This window comes from Mixophyes fleayi, chromosome 3 (genome assembly GCF_038048845.1).
Source record: "Mixophyes fleayi isolate aMixFle1 chromosome 3, aMixFle1.hap1, whole genome shotgun sequence".
Classification (NCBI taxonomy): domain Eukaryota; kingdom Metazoa; phylum Chordata; class Amphibia; order Anura; family Limnodynastidae; genus Mixophyes; species Mixophyes fleayi.
In genome coordinates, this window is record NC_134404.1 from 278148445 (window position 1) to 278169220 (window position 20776).

The 20776-nt window shown below is 38.6% G+C and overlaps 1 protein-coding gene across 1 annotated transcript in view; it reads left to right on the top strand.

Annotated features, from left to right (window-relative positions):
- Positions 1–20776, top strand: part of TTC27 (tetratricopeptide repeat domain 27) — a 293427-nt gene that overhangs the window by 242268 nt on the left and 30383 nt on the right. The window contains exons 13-16 of the mRNA XM_075203668.1: positions 161–283; positions 900–1127; positions 8702–8800; positions 10790–10842. Coding sequence (XP_075059769.1) covers positions 161–283; positions 900–1127; positions 8702–8800; positions 10790–10842 — 503 coding nt within the window. The remainder of the gene's footprint in view (positions 1–160; positions 284–899; positions 1128–8701; positions 8801–10789; positions 10843–20776) is intronic.

A 20776-nucleotide genomic window follows, 5' to 3' on the forward strand; every position in this document is an offset into this window, starting at 1 on the left:
ATTGAAGTAGCATACTTAGACCATATTCACAAGCCAAATGTATGATGTATACACCATAAAGGGGCACAGCGTAATCCAATAAAATGTACCACCATTTGTAGACATATGTAAGCATTTCTAAACTACGTGCAGGTTAATTTATTTTATATTTTCTTTAAAGCGCCAACTTGCAAGCTTACTATTTGATCTCGGATGCACCAGTTCTGCTCTGCAGATCTTTGAGAATCTAGAGATGTGGGAAGATGTTGTTATTTGTTATGAACGAACTGGACAGCATGGAAAGGTGAGAATACAGTCTCCTGTGTGTTTATCACAAATGTCAGTCTTAGTATTGATGAGTATGTTTGGCAAATGGCAAGTAAATTAAATTGTCCATAATTCTCTCCATCATCATCATAATGAATAATGGTTGCCCATAATCATTGTTATTGATGTTTCATGTATAATATAGACACACCAAGATACACATATATATATATATATATATATATATATATATATATATATATATAGTTATACTTTACATTGACTGTACAATTAATTCTTTAAATACTGTTTTGAGTTTTTTTACATGTATTAAATAAATACTGTTAATGGATGTAATTTATGTGCAAATGAGTTTATCCATGCATAGAAGTATTGTCAGGTTAATACTAATTCCCAATAGTGTTGGTATCAAATTTTTTTTAGATAATATTATTTTGTTTTTTTACCTTTTATAGAAATAGCTGCACCATTATCTGCCAACTTGTGGCTATTATTTATATTTGTATCAATCAGCTGCATTAACTATTAGAGCTATCTCTTTTTCCTTTTCTTTGTGTTGTCACAAAGATAATAATCCTGCATCATGCCTATTATTCATTTTACCGCAGTTCTGTGACCTTTGTTTTCCCTAGGCTGAACAAATTCTGAGGCAGGAGTTAGAGAAAGAGGAGACGCCCCGTCTCTACTGCCTACTTGGAGATGTTTTACGGGACCATCAGTATTATGACAGAGCCTGGGAGCTGTCCAAACATCGTAGTGCCCGTGCTCAACGTTCAAAAGGTCTTCTCCACCTTCGGAATCGGGAGTTCCAGCAGTGTGTAGAATGCTTTGAGAAGTCTGTGAAGATCAACCCAATGCAGGTAAAGATTGTAAATGTCATACATTGCAGTACAATGTTTGGTAGGATGTTTCCATTCATATAAGAATACTGTAGATACCTGGTGCTAGAGCAACCCTTGGAACAGTGAACTTTCCAGGAATTTCTCTTAACACAATATATAAAGACCAATGGATTGATATCTTTGACAACAGGTGGCAAGGAACCCTTTCTTTCCATTTTCTACATCAAAATTGACTAATATTTAAGAGAGCAAGTTATATTTCATTTCAAAAGAATGATGCTTTAAATCATGTGAATAAGGGAACTATGTTGTTAACTCAAATGAAATGTCGAAACTGGCAAATAAATTATTCATTATTATTGTTTATAAAAAGAAAGAATTCTGCACCCTGTCTTACACCCAATATTTATTTGCCTGTTCTTCAGTGTACTTCTCATCGTCTGTAATTAAGAAGTCATATTTTTATCAGCCTTGTCGATTTAGTTTATTATCCATAAATACCCTGTTTTTCCCTCACTGGGTTTCACCTTAAAGCATCACATCACTTGGACTGACAGCGTTCTATATGTCAACATGATAGACTTAGAATAACAGTATCTTTTTCCATTCAACTTGTCTTAACATTTATGGGAAATATGTTAAGTGACTTAATGTGACTGACACACTTCAATATGAATTACAGCTTATTTAAAGGATGCATTGGTACGGAAAAATTGTAAGACTCTTTTGACAGCTAAGGATAGTTTACCTAACTTATGTATTTGGTTTTCCATCTTGAGTCAAAGAGAAAAAAATATCAGCAGGGGAAGTATTTGTTACTTGAGAGGAACACATAATTCTGTAGATGGATGGGCAGAACGTTAAAGGCGCAGTATCATTGAAATATGGTGTCATCGTCTTCTTTTTTTCTTACATAAGTCACTGTTGCATTTGGTGTATATATTTTGGCCAGTGGCTCGATAGCACCGTAGACTGCAATTAAAACAGTGACAGTGGCTGGCTAGAAATAGTAGCTACTATTTACAGGGTTATTGATTTTTATGTCACACCTCCGTGTGACATACTATTTACATATATACTATTGGATTTAATTCAATGACATAATCCTACTCAGTATATGTTTCCAAAGTTCCAAGTTTCCAAATATTGAGGTAATGTAAATAATGTATTTTATCTAAGAGACAAAGCCAGGGGACAGTGCAGGTCCAGGAAATAAATATTCTATAACATACACAACTGTGGGGCAAGTTGACATGTCCACAATACTCAACAGATTCATAGAGCAAGTACCGCTTTAGGTAGCCCTCCTATAACACATACACACACTGTAAGAGCACATCCTTCACACTGCATCAAAATACCTGGTTACACTTCTACTACACCCTGAAAGAACCTACATTTCACTACAAGAGCAATACATGCCTATCTCCAAACTATCACATTCTGCCAACATATGCTATTTTCTCAATTAGTCTGTCTGTTCATTCTTTTTAATTCTTGGGTGTCTGCATTCCGCTTAGGTTCTCTTAACATTACAGTCTATGTTTTTAAAACCCACATATGGCTCTAAAGAATAGTACTGGGCTCTATAGCTTTCCCAAACATACTATACTGCATATCCATATTCATTGTAGATATCATTACATAACATTACATAAGGAATGTAGGCCTTTTCAAACACAGAGTAGTTATGTTTATCCAAACACAGGAGTCATCATGTGCCTTTTTTAGAGTTGAAAATGTATTGGCCAACAGCTGTAACACCACTATAATGTAAAAGACTTGTTGATAAAAATGTATATATTATGCATAGATATGTATTGTGTGTGTGTGTGTGTGTATGCATGTATGTATGTGTGTGTGTATGTATATATATATATATATATATATATATATATATATATATATATATATATATATATATATATATACATATATATACATATACAGATACATATATATAAATAAAAAGTTTTGTCAGCCCCTGATAAAGATGCTCAGAGGGCACGTAACGGCTGTTGGGCTTCACTGTATACACTACTGCTCAGATGAGTATAAAGTTTGCTTCCTGCTTGATGGTATAACATAGTAAATGCTGCTTTCCTGGCATTTTCTAGGATGGATACATTCCATAATCTACCTGGCACTCACATATATGAACTACATGAAGTGGTGGGCGTTTTTTTTTTTTGGGGGGGGGGGGGGGGTTCCTATTAATTTACTTTTAACACAATGTAAAGTGTACAGCTAAATCCTCTGACATGAATTCAAAAACAACAGTATTTGCTCCCTTAGAGTTTTATATAAACTGTTTATCTTGTATATATATATATCTGCTGTCGCTTGCAGTATGTTTTAAGATCTTAAAATCAATAGGTTTGACTTCTTGTTTATATAAGGAGTTTTTTGAAAAGAATTTTCCTTTGTAATGCAATTGAATGGACACATTGCTTTGAAATAGTTTTATGAATACACAATAATTAGTACATTACATTGGTATGTTACTGTTATTTTACGACAAACATGTCTTCTTAGTCTTTACCTCTTGCATTTTTTTGGCTTTTGCTTTTTCAAATGTGGCCATACATACACTTAGCTTTATTTTGCTTTTTAGACCAACGACATAACTACCATAGTAGCAGATGCATGCAGCTCTACAGTGTGTGTGTTGTGGGGGATGACATCTCCCATAGCAAAACACCATGTGTATATGTTGGGGGGGGGGGTTCACCCTTGGGGGTTACATGGGGGCCCTTGCAAGATTTTGTTGGTGAACCCAAAAATGTGTAGTTAGATCACTTTTTTGGACTATAAGAAATGTTGTTTTGTATTTATCAGTGTGGTACTTACGTATATAGCAGACTTCATTGCAGCCAGTGCCACACTATGATAGGTGATGATTGTATGGTAACATGCACACTGCTAATCATGCTTGACATACAACTGCTCATGCACATACAAGCCTGCAAAAGACCATAATAAACTGTGCTGTATGGACCATAGATGCCAACGCTCTTGATTGGAAATTTGGTACAAATTGTGCCACTTTCCCAAGCTGCCCAAATCATGCCCCAGTTTTAACAAACACACGTCGAAAATCAGAACTTTTGGAAGGTACTGTATGCTTGGCAGGTGGCTGTTCGCTCTAACCCTGAAGAATTTTTGTATGTTACAAATGCTAATTCATCTAGTACAATTTTCAGCTCCAGTTTCTTGCAACGCTTGTTATAAATTACCATACAGTTTAAATATCATGATGTTTACAGAGGTTTTTTAAGGTAAGAGATGATTTTCTGTATTGAAGTATTTTTATAATCTTTTATAAATAAAGCACCATCCTATTACATATCACTGTATATTAAGGGGTTCATGACAAGCAAATTACATAGAGTTACATGACCATGCCCAAATGAGCTTACAGTCTAAGCGGTGTGGGGAACACTTCATACATAAGATAATGGAGCTATCATTTTATAAAATGTACTAGATTAGTGATTCCCAAACAGGGGTTCGGAAACTGCAAGGGGTCCTTGGAATGTTCCCTGAGGGTTCCGAACTATTGTTCTTATTGTCAAATGGATGGATCTGCTTATGACATGTCTCCTGTCAGTTGACATATCAAATCAAACGCCCCTGGATGGAGGGCTGGAGATTACTGCCTCCTGCTGAAGTGCATGCTTTCACTAACAAGAAAAGGGAATGCTTTTCAACAAGTATAAAGCCATGTTCCTAGTTAATAGCAATATATAAACAAATAGCTAATCGCCTCTTTCTAATTAGAATCGACAATAGATTGTTAGTTAAACAAGGGCATACATGCCAACTCCCAGGCAAGCTGGCATTTCTCCCGCATCCTAATCTCACCGAGAATCGCGTCATTTGACGCGATTCTCGGTGAATCACGCCATTTTGGAGGGCGATTAGCTATTTATTCGTCCCGCCCCCTCCCGCCCTCCAGTCACGCCCCCTCTCTCGGAAACAAGTTTCCGGGAGTTAGTAAGTATGAACAAGGGTAGTAAAAATGTTGGCCTTGAAACACACACACAGAATGCAGCAGTATCAACTTCTGAATCTGATCAGCCTTTTGCTGATTTGCCAACTCACTCTCCAAAATATCTTTCTGACCAACAATAAGATGCAAGAAAATAAAATATGACGGTTATGACAAAATTGGTGTTACATATATAGAGCACCAAAGGCAATCAAAACCACTATGTTTTTGTGGTGAAGAACTGGTAAACGTTTGGGGGATTCCCAGGGCAAAAAACAAATCTGTAGTGGGTTCCCAGTGTAAACAAGGTTGGTAAAAACTGTACTAGATAAATCATAGCTAGAATCTGATTTGCTGCTTTGGTCAACTTTTCCTTTTGCTAAATCTACCCCTAAGTCAAGTTTATTAGACTTTGCTTATTCAGTACATTAGGAGGCAGTGTATAAATTAGTAGTGATTTGTAGCTGCCAGGCTACCCTGTGGTGCACACTGAGAAAGTAGATACTTTACCAATACAATATAGGAAGATGCATGAATCAAAGCAAACATTGGGACAGTGAAAAGGTAATATTTCACCCCAAAAAATTTTTTCTTTTTTTTACCAGTGAATTTTCCATATGTTGACACATATCTAAAATGAAAATCAATGAATACACACTTCTATTCCAAGACTATAGTAAATCTAGCTTTTACACTGAAATCACTGTATACCTGAGATAAGGCAGTCCATGGAAAACAACAGTTAGTTGTACTCACATAGGTAGTGTACGATATGATATCTAATGGTACAAAGGACACCAGGTAGGAAACCTCTTGGCAATTTCTGCTCTCCATTGTATAATATGTATCCAAACCATTGCAGTGATGGGCAACTCTGGAAGGTAGATGTGGCCCGCCAAGAAGACAAATGACCACACTGAGGAAGGAGGGAGAGTATGCTGCACTCCCTCCTCCATTATGCAGTGACCTCCCTGAGGTCATGTGACACAGAAGTTGGCTGCCCCCAATCTACCGTATTCAGAGAAGAAGTTCGGAAGTAGATAACTAGGGTATGGGGGGGGGGGGGCATTGTGCAGGGGAAGTCTCAACCCGCTGCCTCTTGCCCATCACTGATTTATAGATACTAATCCACCATGTTTACTTTCAATGTTAGCATTAGGTACCAACTTATTACAGAGGAGCCTTCTTATGTTATGTTTCCAAACCTGTACTAATCTTTCTGCTTTTAACATTTATATTAGAGATAGGTGTCTCCTTATTTGATCTAATGTGTGTTTTTATTATTTAGCCAGTGAGTGTCTATGGTATATTACTCCTTGTGTTCTTTTACCAAAAATTACTCAGAGATGACCCTTAATGTCCTAGCATTTTAAAACAGTGTAGATTTTTAAAAGTAGAGTTAACATTTAAATGTAGAGGATGTTCTCTGTGCCACAAAATGCTCATACAGATGAATATATAGAATAAAACCTTTTGGATACACTTCCAACAGCAGTAGTAATGGACTTAAAAGCCTACGTTATATGCATCCTTGTAAGGTAAACCTCTCCCTCTCTATGTGTAGCAAGGCTGCTATACATTTAAGCTGTTTGAATAATAGACCTTCTGCTTAAAATGCACGGCTGCAAGAGTTTGCAATAATATATTGCTGGAAATGACAGTTTCTATTTCCTAAGAAATAGCTACAGCAGAATCCTACTTAATCCAGCAGTTAGTGTGTTGAATCAATCATAGTTGAACTCACTGCTATAAATTCTGGCTACTCCTCATTCACGAGAGTATTTTCAGCAGTGAGCGTGACCTCTACTGTACTTATTGGAAGGGTGTCCACTGTTCTTCATCTGTTTTGCACCTTTCTTCTCACCATGTGTTCTGTCAGTGGCATGTACAGTAGTTGTGGGCAACACGTTACCTTCTGTGGTCATATGGTCTCTGAACTCACTTTTTATTCAAAACCTTTCCATGTTTCAATGAATTCCTCCTGCTCCAGGGGCCTTTAATATTCCTCTTCATTGTGCTCCAGGAGAGTCCACTCATATATGTCTGCATATAAAATAGATGGTGTACAGTTATATTGGACTCGTTGTGGTAACATCCTGCCTGAGTTTGTTGGTGTGATAATAATAAGGGATGAGCACTCTCTATTCCATAAAGTTTTTGATTGCTTTAGTCTACAGTTAAATGCTTTGCCGGGTCTATAAGTAGCGAATTGGAGCGCGTAAGTACGTCAGGCTCCCAGCACATCCAAAAAAACATCCAGCAACTAGGCTCATCTCGAGGGTCCGTCAAGTACGCCATGATCAAGATCTTGAAGTTTTCCCATGGGTAGTTAAGGCCATTGTTTTCTGTTATTGACTGCAGGCCTGGAGATACTTGGCAGGAAAACACGATCATTTTTCAATTACAGATTAGATAATAAAAGGAAACAATCGATTGCTATGGGTTGGAACACCTTTTTGGTTCTGTGCACCAACTTTCATAAATGTCTTCTTCTTGGAAGAGCAATAGATTAATTAGTGTGATTTTTGTAAGGGAAGTACATATCTGCTAACAGTCCTGATTTTCATGGAATGTCCAAATTTATGTGGTCACAAACATGAAATTTGGGGGTGGATCGTCACTATTTGGGGGGATGGTTTTAGTGTATCAGCCTGCAGGCTAAGAGGTTTGAGCTACAATGTCATAATTTTCAAATCTAGAATGTTATATTGTATATTATTGTCAAGGTGAGGTTTGGAAAAACCTGGCAATTCAATAAATTGTAATGCTGGTTTCTTTCCAAGTATCAGTTACTTGTTACATTTAATCTGCTCAGTGCAAACAATTGAATTAAAGTGGTTGCACTTTTAAGATGCGAAAAAAGATGCCTCTTAGCACTGGGGTTATGAGTTCGATTACCGTCCATGGTCCTTTTCTGTGTAGAGTTTGTATGTTCTCCCAGTGTTTGCGTGGGGTTTCCTTCAGGTGCTATCAAGTTGACCCTAGTCTGTTTCACTCTCTGTCTCTGTTTATGTTAGGGAATTTAGACTGTGAGCTCCAATGGGGCAGGGACTGATGTAAGTGGGTTCTCTGTACAGCGCTGCGGAATTAGTGACGCTATATAAATAACTGATGATGAGCACACTAAGGTGACTTGGTATGTTCAGTACTGTAACGGATGCCATCTGAGAGGTTAGAAAGTTCTCCCAGATGAAAGCTGTTGAATATTACGGGCAACATTTATCTCCTGTTTTTATTCAATTGATTGCCGTATCTGCAAATGTCAAATTTTAGTGTATTGAATTCAAGCTGTTCAGCACGATTTGATACTGTTTGTATGCTCTTTGTTTTAATGATTTGGACAGAAGTTTACTGAATTGTGGCATAAATACTAATAAATAATTTTATTTCTTCCCACTGTACATTGTTGCATAGTCCATTGGCGCTTTCCAAATATAATAATAAATGTGTTTTCCTGTGTCTGTGCATGTCAGACCTGAGTTTTGTTTTGTTTTATATATATATATATATATAAACAGGGGGATAATAATGTCAGGCAGATTAAAAATGTCATGGCTACTTTTTCATATGCTTTATACTATGTTTGATTCTGGGTTTTCAGCTTGGAGTATGGTTTTCTTTGGGCTGCGCCTATATCACCTTGCAAGGATATGAAGGGGCAGCAAGAGCCTTTCAGCGTTGTGTCAACTTGGAGCCTGATGTGAGTACAACCTTTAGTATTATTTGATATTTAGAATAAAACAAATATTAAAAATTACAAAAAAAATACTATTATTCACAAATATAGATAAACATTTGAGAAACTTAAGATATTCAACATTAACTTCATATGATGCCTTCCAGTGCAGAGGAGGTCACCCTTCTGGGGTCTCTCCCGCATAGAAGGAGGAGGTTTCTGAAGAGGCATCTCCACCATAGAGGGACATGGCAGTACACCTGAGTACACTTTAAATTCGTATTTCCTCATATCACAATAACACAGGTTTACTGCAGTTATACATTATTAAACACATAATTTACAAAGTTTTGTACTAGCAAATGACCCCAATGCAACATTTCTTACAAATAACACACTGCAGCACAACTTGATGGCTACATAATACAGGACTAGAGAAGTGAGTGAATTGAAAGCAGAATTTTTGTAAGTAATTGTATTCACACATATGCTTGTGTCTTGACTACTAAGCAAAACTTTGCAACATGGTGTATTCTTTTTTTTGTCAAGTATTAATATTTCCAAACAAAGAAACAAGTTCTCTGACTCAGGGCTGTCAAAATAGAAGGCACATAACTGCAGTCCAGTTGGCGTGTGTTACAAGTCCATATGACAGAGCACTGTTTACATTGTAATAGCTCTTCCAGACAGTCTGTGGTTTGGCTCAGCATGGCTGCAAACCAGTCTCTTTGGGCGCCAACAGAATCTGAAAAAATACATTCTGGACCTCTCTTTTCTTGTAATTGAATCCAAATTCTCTGACATGCTGCATTGAAGTAAAAAAAAAAAGAATGGATTTATAATTTTTCATTAAAGCAAGTTTACTGACAATTTACAAATGCTCAGGAAACTTAAAGGGGTTTTCCAATTTCAATATTAATTTTTCTAAATCCCTTCCCAATAATAGTTCTTTGGTAAAGGTCCCCTCCCCATTCATACTTACATGTAGACAGAACCTCAGGAACTGCTGTGCTCTCTTTGTAGCCAGAGAAATCCAGTGTAGCATCTCAAATTGAGAGTCATTGCATCGGGCTCTCCCTTGGTATAGAGAGAGAGCCAAACAGCACCAAAGGTGTCTGAAAGAGGTCCTGGTTTTATGCAAATTCTGGGACTTTGCTAAATGTAGTGAATGATGGGGGTCTAAGGAAAGGGACCCACAACAACGTTCTAAAATTGGAGCTTTGAAATCCATTTACTACAGCTGACTTTTGCTACTTGTGGTACTCCTGAAGTTGGTACTTACCCAGCAGCGTGTGCGATAGCTTCGAGGTGCAAAAATATGACTGGCTGCTATTATAACTACTAATTACATAACTACTAATTATAGTAGTCATTTGAAAATGTCTTCTGCCACCACTGTTTGATCCCGGTTTTGGACCAATCAAAGTTTTCAAAGTACATTTACTTTCATGGGCTAACTGTTCCTATTGATGTACATCTAACAATGTCTGAAAGTGGATTCAGATTTCAACTGTTCAATATTTCCATAAAACGGTTCGTTAATTGCACTACGTAAGGTACTGCCTTAACTTTGTCGATTGTGTTTATAAACATTCACTTGGTATGTAAAAACCTTTAGTGCGTTTGCTACTATCTATTATAAAATGTACTATATAGTTATCTTATCTACTGCCCTTTTTTATTGTTTTTTGCTGAAATATTGTGATATTTTGTTACAACCTGATATAGTAAAAGCACTGCAAACAAATGTGAGTTTATTATATTTAGCAAAGGTTAAAATGTACCTTTTTGTTTAAGATGGCATCCTTAATTTGTGATTTTTTTACACTTCTCTTGGAATACATTCATGTAAGTATTTTGATGCCTCCTCCATTAGTACAGTTGAATGATTTAAAAACACACTCATTTTAGGAATGTGTGCAAGACATGTTTCTTGGTACCCAGTGGAATATAGGAGAATACTGGAAACAGATTGTTTCTTGTATTTTATGTATTGTTTTTTTTTTATTCTAGAATGCAGAAGCCTGGAATAATTTGTCATCTGCATACATCAGATTGAAACAGAAGTAAGTTCTTAAATTTACTGTATCCTTTCTGAATGACGATAAACAATATACTTGAGTAATAGTTCCATATGGCCATACTGTGATTTTTAGTGATTATCTAAAGAAAAGAAAACAATCCTGACCTAACTTGTCAAGGGATTATAATCAGAATTGTTGTGTTGACCTCTGTCTCACTCTAATCCTTTTTTCCAAAATGTTATTTTTTCTTAGAAATTTTTTCTTTAAATCGGTGACAGCTTTTCACGCATTTATCAGCTGAACAAATTACAAACATTTGTTTTCTGTGCAGTACATTTAGCCGTTGTTACTGCACACAATCTAGATCTTGTTGTGCCTGAAATATTACACATGCAAATGTGCCTAAATTTGTAAATCTAAATATATATTATGAGCATAGTTTTGTTCAGAAACCATACAATCATGCATGAAGATAGGTTATAATATTTGCGTTAATATGTTAAAAATGTTCTTGTATCTGTGACCCCCATCTGTTTCCTGGAGTGGAAGACCAAATTGGTTGCATCTGGTCTTTGAGCAGGCCCAGTTAATGCGGTTGACCAATCAGCACAAACCAAAAAAATTGTCCGATTGTGGTCAGCAAAGGACCGTATTGTCCTTCTGTCCCAATTAGATGTTGATTCTCAATGTCGGCTCGCTCGGGCCCCATGCAGTGATTTGGTGCCAATTTCCTCTAAAACAACCAAATAGGATATATAAATCACAGCTTTTATTGGGACCTTTAAGTTGATATTTTGACCACTAATCAAAAGTCCATCATATGTTTTTCCAACAAGTGGTAAACACAAAGGTCAATGGGTGATTTTCATGGTAGTTAGGCAGAGCTGAGAACCTGCCACCTATTTATAAAAGTGCAAGCTTCAGTGTTCAAAATTCAAATTTAATAAATCAGTCCAATGATTAGAGACTTTTCTTTAAGAAAATAATTGTATGAAATCACCCATTTGATGTGGGTACTGTGTTCTTTAAAATACAGTCTCTATGTTTGGAATCATTGATTACTATTTCAAGCAGGTCTTTGCTAGTAGTAAGTGTATATGTTGTATGACCCTTACACATGCAGTATAATAACAATAGAACAGTAGCATTTCAGAAATTCAATAGTTTCAAGGTTAGCACCTGTCTTACCAGCAGCCTCAAGGTACATATCACATTTAAGCAAAATAATATCAAGTTATTAACTTACTGCTGTTACAGACAGCTAACTGTAAAAATTTCTAGCATATTTTTTTTTAATATACTGCAATTTTTTAAGTTTAATTCTCCATTAACGTCAAATTTACACTTCTATCATAAAGATGCTAATCATTTCAGAAGTAAAATGTATTTTGGTATTGCATATACTGTTAAAAAACCAAACCATTTGGACGATCTATTAGAATCATTTGCCTGAGGTATTATAGTTTATAGTCATTATAGTCTATGTAGAAAACAAGCTGATCCTACCAAATTCACCCAGTACAGTCCTTCCAACATTTGTGTTTCTCTCACAAAGGTGAACCAAAGGTGGTGCTGGGGGGGCTTTGGTAACATCTTGCAGCTGTAGATTTTGATTTACATCCCGCATACTCTTACTTCACCTTTGAAACCAAGGATGAGACGACGGATTGGGGTCTTGTTTGACTTTTTGATTGAAAACACTTGTGAATCATTATTATCAGTCCCTTTTCCAAATCCTTGTTCACACTGCCGTTATTCATAATGGGAAATGTCTGCATAGCACACGTTACGTGCTAATAAGCATGACCTCAGGCACTTCTGGAAGGATGTTGATAGGCTGACTGTTTGCATTGTGATTTTTTTAGTATAATTTATCAACGAGTTTTAAAATATGTCATAGCTTTAAATCTTAAGGTCTCCTTATTTCTTTGCAGGTTTTTGTAGCTTTTTCTGGCTTAACATAAATATGATGGATGATGTTATGAAATGAACTTTTAAAACTTGGTTGAATTCTCCCTCCGATAGGAGAGGAGGGTGTAAATAGCTAAAGGACTACACCGCTGTGTAATGTGTTGGTTCAGTAGAAGTATAATATTATGGTTGCAGTGCACTTTTAAGCAGCTGTTGAGAGTTCTTTGACAGCTTATGCTCCATATAGTCATTTACAGTTTTGAAGAGAGCTACAGATATCATATTCTCCTATCTATCTTACTGAAATAACTTGCATATGTTTAATGTAATTAAATATACCAAATTATCAAATCTAAAAGTAAGCTTAAAATTCATTGGAAACTTCTAGAATTTAGGTAAAATCCCATTGTTGACAGGTTGTAGGAAATAGCCCTATATGTTGTTTAAATTTTTCACTGTCTGGACAACATTTCAGAGAGTAGACATTCCAGGAGACTACCAAATTCTGGGTAGGTTCCTGGACTCCCAGGAGAGCTGGCCATTATCCCACATCCTGTCCACTTCCCAGTGGAGTGGGCCAGATTGGGGCCTCCATGACACATTTCATCACAAATTGTGTCATTGTGGCCCCCCAAAAATATGCTATCTCTGACAGTCCACCGCCCTGCACAGTTGTACTTCAAAACAAAAAAAAAATGTTGGCAATGAGTAGACATAACTTTTGGACAATAAAAAACTGTGTGTGATGAACCCACAATCTCTTCGTGGCCCACTGTAGGTAGAGTAAAAGAAATCCTTTTTATTTGTACTATTAGAAATAATGAACCACCACATTCAATAAGATGTGATGGGAAGAGCAACTCCCGCTGCTGTACAGAGGATATGTGGACTCCCTAATTGCAAACAATACAAAAAGAAAAAAAATGTACAGTGCTGAGTGTTGTCACTGACCCAATTCACACAAATAGCACTGACACAGATTTCAAAAGATAAATGGAATAAAAACTAACATTACAACAATATCAATTGTTCTAGAATCAACATGTTTCCTCTCTTAGATTATATATTAAAATAACATCATAGTGACAAGTGTGCACATACATAAAGGACCAAATTCAGTTGTTGAACTGGTGACTCTCCATAAAATGATGACTCAAACGAGAGCTGATGTCTATACTGACCGTGTGAATACTGTGAACTTGTTAAAGAATACGTTTGTGTATATCTAAATAGAGAAGTACAAATACTGTTCAGTATTCCTCTTTAAGAGATACCAGCAGTATAAAAAATGAACATGACACTTGCTTTCAGCAATATTGCCTCTTCAAAGATGCAGATTGCGTACCAGCTAATGTGTATCCATATCAACAGGTGATGGTCACAAACAGTAGAATACTAGTGTACCGGTCAGGGGGAAAGTCTACTCTCACTACATTCAGTGCCGACAGCTCTTCCAAAAGACGGTTGTTGATTGTAGCAGTACACTGTCAGTGCCTGTTATGATAACATTCACACCTCTAATTCAATGCTACCTGCAGTTGATTACTGTCTCCAATAATAGAGCCAGTTTTGTCCAAAACCATAGATATCTGAGAGTGATCACATGGTGCTAGTTTGAACAGACGGATTGCCGGCAGACAGATACCAAATGTATTACCACTTGTCACGACCTGCATGTACAGGTTCTAATGTGTTTCATTACCATTCAGTGATTTCTTCAGAGGAGGAATAATCAGTAACCGTAATCCAAGAACAACATATAAAACGGGCTGATCCACTGAGTCTATTTAAACATAACTTCCATGATTGCACAATTGAGCAGCTGAAGCGTCAGCTGCTAAATCTCTTCTCCGTCAGTTAATAAAAGAAGCCAATTGGTCCGTTTTAAAATTTACATATAAATAATAAACATTGTCAAATGATTAAGAAATCTATGTTGGTGTAAACAAACTGCACATAATGGGGAAAAAAATTATATGTAAAAAAAATGATATAAAAACAACATTATCATCCAGGAGACGGTCCTATCAGATATTATAAGAAACCATAAATCCTGAATTTTCATTAATAAGGTTACTATTCTCAAAAGTTCTGCATAGACCGCTCATATCTATGATTATTATCATAACAATCACCTCCCAATGAGTTAATATCCACAACGAGTGGAGAATACAAAAATAGTTAATTATATCAATCTCCAACCTCATAATCGAACTTGGGTTTCCCACATATATACCATTTATTATCTTCCAACTCATTAATCACTTGAGTCATCAGAGGATTTGTGAATTGTTTTACCAAAAAGTATCCAAGAGTTCACAAAGAGACAATAAGCTAAATACTAGCCTCAGCATAGCAGTGTATTCATATTTAACATTTAAAAGAAATGTCCCTTAGAAGTGCCTCCAGGTTTTTAGACTCATAAACCATAATACATGAAACCAAATAAATAAAGAAGAAAAAAGGAGAAAAATCCCGAATTCAAAATCCTGAATAATAAATAATATAAAATAATGAATAATATAAAAAATATTAAATACAAATTGTAATAAAAATAAACACGAGTCAATGGAAAGTTTTTTTTTTACAAAATGCTGTTTCTAGATTCTCATTTAAACCCAAAGGATTTAATGTGTTGAGGGAATGATTCCAGAACATTTCTTGAAGGCATAAGCTTTTGAATCTATCCCCACCATGATCTGTAAAACTAGTGTGTTCAATACCCATTACCACTAGGATCCTCATTATGTTGATTAAGAAAGGTGTGTGACAGGGGACCTTGTTTAAGATATTTCTTTGGTGTTCCGTAAATCTCGTTTTTAAGGGCCTTGTAGTTCTTCCCACATAAAGTAGCAGACAGCGGCACCTGAGCACACACATAACATACTTAGTATTACAATTAATAAACCCTCTTACACAGAATGTGTAGCTACCATGTACAAGTTCTTTTGTTTGTGTAAAAATGTGACTACAGGTGATACGTCAAAGGCCGCCACCTTTAAAACATCCAATGGGTTTTTTGGGAAGCCAACCAGAATTTTCCTGTCCCTCCATAAACTAGGTGCCACTAAATTCTTAATATTCAATCCTTTTCTAAATATGATCTTGGGCTTATTTGGAAGTATATATTTAAGTGTAGGATCTTGTCTCAAAATCACATAATTTTTCTTAATCATCCCAATATCAACCTCTTATTGAATCTTAAAATAAAAGCCTGTTCGTAGGAGTCCCGATTAGTCGACCTTACTTTTAAACTTATAACTTTTTGAGATTTTCTTTGATGTCTAATCTTAAAAGTTGAATGAACATCTGCTGATTTAGACAACAATTTATTTCTCTCAATCAAGTTAACTTCCTCATAGGCCTTAGCACATCTCTAAAGTTCGAAGAAACAGTTACGTCTTAATCTTTTTATTTATTTTTTTTATTTTTTTTAAACAAGTCTTTATTAACGGTCAGAAAACAGAACACAACAAAGACCAAATACAGTGGTACATAAAACTAAAGTATACAAGTATAAGAGATCTTCCTTGGAAGGAGCAAACATTACTCGGACAATGTAAGATCATAGCAGAAAGGCTGGGGGGTTTTCGTATTGTAGGAAAAGAGAAGGGAAGGGAGAGGAAGAAAAGAGTAGAGTAAAGAAGGAGGGAAAAAAGGGGGGAAGAGACGATTGCGTGGATAAAACTGCTGAGGCAAAAGAGGGAGAGGAGAAAAAAAAAAGGGGGAGTAAGGGGTGTGTGATTTAGTTGTTGGGGGAACGGTATTGATAGTAGGACAACTAGGGGTCCCAAACCTTGTTGAAGTTTTTAAAGATGTTGTTAATTATCCTAGTCATGAATTCTGTGCGGTGGAAATTCCAGATCCTGGCAATTACTGAGGGGAGATGGGGGGGGGTGGCAGTGTGTTTCCATTCAGTGATAATTTGGCAGGTAGCAGAAATAATATGTCGGGCCAACTTGTTCTGATGTTTAGTGGCTGTGGGAAATCCAAGGGGCAGAAGGAAGAATTTCGTATTAAGTGGGGCATTGATCTGCCCAACTTAATTTGTGGGGGTCGTGAGGGGAGGCGATCAGGGAGGTCAGTTCAGAATAGGTAGTGGAGATCAGACCAGGGGGTAAATGTATGAATCTCCGGATTCTTCATCTCCGGCGTGTTCAGCCTCTTCAGCGCTTAAATTTAAAGCGGCGCTGCATTGTAAAGAGAAACTTCCCTTTACAATGCAGCGCCGCTTTAAATTTAAGCGCTGAATAGGCTGAACACGCCGGAGATGAAGAATCCGGAGATTCATACATTCACCCCCAGGTGTTGATACTCTGCGCAGGCACAATGCCACAATGGTAGTTAAGGGGCAAGAGGTAAGAAGGGATTTGATTGTAGAGTAGAGTCCAATAGCCACTTGAATATCGGAAAATTAGGGGAATAGGGAGGAGTAAGTGATGTAATTCAGGTAACGAACACCTCGGAAGCACCAGAGTGAGAACACAGAAGGTTGTAAAACTGGAGGGAACTCAGGTGAGTTAAAAAGAGAGATTACTGTGGAGCAGGGAGAAACCATATAGACTGAAAGCTGAATCCAGATAGCTAAGAATTGGGAAACCGTGGGATGGATCAGGACCTTTTTAGGGTGACGTGCCTTTGAGAGACTGAGGAGGGAAGCAGTGGAAAGTAGGCCTAGACTCTAGGCCTTGACAATTGCCAAACTAGAGGGTGTGGGGTCCTTCCATAAGACACACTGAGTGAGGTGGGCTGAGAGATAGTAACGTTTGAAATTTGGGATACCAAGGCCCCCTCCCCCCGGGAGGATCTCTGAAGCACTCGGAGCCATATGCGAAGGCATTTGCCCGCCCAAATAAATTTGGATGTTTCATGCTGGAGAAATTTGAAGACATAAGGAGGCAGCCGGATGGAGAGGGTATAATAGTTGCGGGAGTATGTTCATTTTATCCGCAATGCAGCCTATCCAGGATATTAACTGTTGGAACCAGCTGGTTAAGTCTGATTTTATTTGGGACAGAGTATGGGGAACATTGGCCTGGAAGAGTTGGTGGAGGCTTTTGGTCAGGAAGATGCCAAGCTATTTCATTTTCTGTAACTGGCAAGTGAATGGGAATGTGTGAGCTAAATTAGATTTATCAGAATGGGGAATGTAAAAATCAAGGGTCTTGGTTTTGGTTGGGTTTATTTTATAGCCTGAAAATGTCCATATGTGTCTAGTTCGGAAAGTAGAGGGGGGAGAGAGGAAAATGGTTGGGATATGCTAATGAGGACATCGTCTGCATATAGTGCAATCTTATTCTAAGTGGATCCAACCCGATTGCCCGAGATGGCTTGGTTATCTTTTATTCTGACAGCAAGCGGTTCAATTACGAGGGCGAAGATTAGTAGGGAGAGGGGGCATCCCTGACGAGTGCCATTAGCAATTGTAAAGGGTTTAGATGTAAGGCTGTTAGCCGAGACAGTAGCAGAAGGAGACTGGTAAAGGGCCAGAACCCCTGTCAAAAATCTACCAGAGAATCCCACCGATCCATGCAAGAACGGTTAGAAGATTCGATCAAAGGCCTTTTAAGCATCAAGCGCCATTATTAAAGAGAGTAGTTTGCCAACATGAAAGGAGTGAATCACATGGACTGCCCTCCTGGTATTGTCGGGGGCCTGTCTCCCTGGTATAAATCAGCCGTGGTCGGGGTGGATCAGGGATAGTAGGAGGGGGTTGAGTCTGGTGGCTGGGATCTTAGCATAGAGTTTAAGGTCTACATTCAGAAGGGAGATTGGCCTGTATCCCGAGCAATGTAGTTGATCTTTACTAGGCTTCGGCATGACAGCAATGTTAGCGAGGATGGTGGCAGGATCAAAGGATGCCTCCGCTAGAATTTGGTTATAAAAGGTAGTCAGGTGTGGGATGAGGACCGCTGCAAATTTTTTATAATATTGGGCTGAAAAGCCATCTGGGCCTGGAGCTGAGGAGGACTGGCAAGTTGGGACGGAGTGAGGTGCGGGAGAGGAGAGGTAGCAAGATACGACTCTAAAGAGGGTGGCAAGAGATCCCAGCAGGGAGGGGGTCAGGAAGGTTATAAAGGGAAAAATAAAAGTCCCTGAACTCATTAACAATGGCTAGAGAGTCGTATGTTATAGAGTTAGTGAATCTTATCGATGAGCCCTCTGGCATGCTTCTGGCAAAGTTTTTGGGCAAGTAAAAAGTCTGCCATGTCTGTCTTGTCATAGAAGCGCTGCTGAAGTTTTTGTAAGAGGGAGGCCGCTCTGTGGGAAAGAAGGTTGTTCAGTTGGCCCTTTAGAGAGTCTATCTGTGATAACAGGGAGGGGTCAGGGTATAGCTTATGCTGGACCAGAAGGGCGGAGATGCGTTGCTCTAGGGAGGAAACCTTGAGGCTAGCCTTTCACTTAGCTTGAGAAGCTGCACTAATAAGTTGTCCACAATTGATAGCCTTATGGGCCTCCCAGATGGCACCCGACGAAATCGCTTCTGAGGCATTATCTTGAAAAAAATCAGAGATAGCCGTTTTGATTTCTGTGAAAGTGAATAAATTCAATAGCAAGGAGTCATCCAGGCGCCACCTAAAGGTGCCTGGGTAATGGTGCAAGAGGTCGAGGAAGATGTATACTTCTGCATGGTCAGTCCAAGAGAAAAGGGTGATGCCCGCATGTGTAATTATGGGTGTTAGGGAGTGAGAGACATGGATCATGTCAATGCGGAAGTATAGCTTGTGGGGGGTGGAGTAATGGGTGTAGTCTTTCACTGGTGAAGTGTCCGACTGGCCGGAGGTGGATAGGAAAGCTTTACTTTCTGTTCCAAAGAAGCTAGAAGTTGCCAGGAGGTTTCCTGTTCTTGTGAGACATAGTGATGAAAATGAGGAAGTAGCAGGTGATGGGAGGCAGAAGGGGAGCAGTAAGGCTGCAGGAGGGAGGAAAAGCTGCACAATATTATTTGAAGAATCAGTCCGGACTCATCAGGTCCCACGCAGTGGGTAAAGATTTATTGCATCATATTCCCTGGGTAAACCGAGAGGTGAAGGCGAGTGACACAGGATAGGAGGAAGGCCACCGGCCACTCTACAGGTCGGTTCACAACAGTTCTTAGTATGACAAGCAGAGATATGTAGTTTCATGCACTGACTACTGGATGGCAGCACAATCTCAGTGAAGAAGGAGCAGAGACATACAATTAGATTGGTCAGAGCTGCGAGGGCCGAGGAGATTGAGGGGGCAGGATTCGACCTCTGTAGGGGTGCAACAGATCAGGTAAATGGAGGCTGTAAAAGTGGTGAGGGAATAGGCATCTTGCATGTGGCAGATATTGTGCAGATGTTGCAGCCTCTATGTGGAGTATCTTAGTGAGGCAGTTTGAGCACCGGAGGGAGTAGGATAGTACCAGGTACCCCCAGGAAAACAGCCAAGTGGGTGATGTGAGCACTTACAATCTTCCAGGTGGAGGGTGTGGGAGCGGGCTGAACGTACACCCCTAGTCTGGTAAGACAAGCCTAGGGGCCATGGACCGCAGGCTCTGGATATGCCCTAGCAGCCACACACTTTTTCCCCCCAGTGTGTAGCTTGGTAGGAGGGGATCCAGGGCTGGTATTCTAGTGCAGGCTGTAATAGGGGGGTCCAGTGAGCGAAATAAGTCTGCAACCAAGTCGCGACCGGTGATCCCAAAAGTGAGGCCGCTGGCTAGGCCTCTGAAGCGTCGGGTGGTCTGTGGGCGAGGTGGAAGACAGAAATCAGGTCCAAGCAGGACCGGAGGTTCCACGGAGACAGGGGTGCTCATTTGCACAGAGTTCTGAGTCGCAGAAAGCCGTAGGGAGTCCAATCCAGGGAGATCCAGATTGACTGAACATATGAAAGTGGCCATGCTTCACCTCCATTCCAAATAATAAAAAGGCCATTAATATAACAGATATAGAGGACCAGGTCCCGCCCAAACAAGTCAACCCACACGTGGGCGACTTAAAATTCTGGACAGTAGTATTAATAACTTCTTATCTTCACTCCCTACCTGGATAATGCGGCAACTCCACTCAAAATTATTTTGCCTAATTAATATCATTGT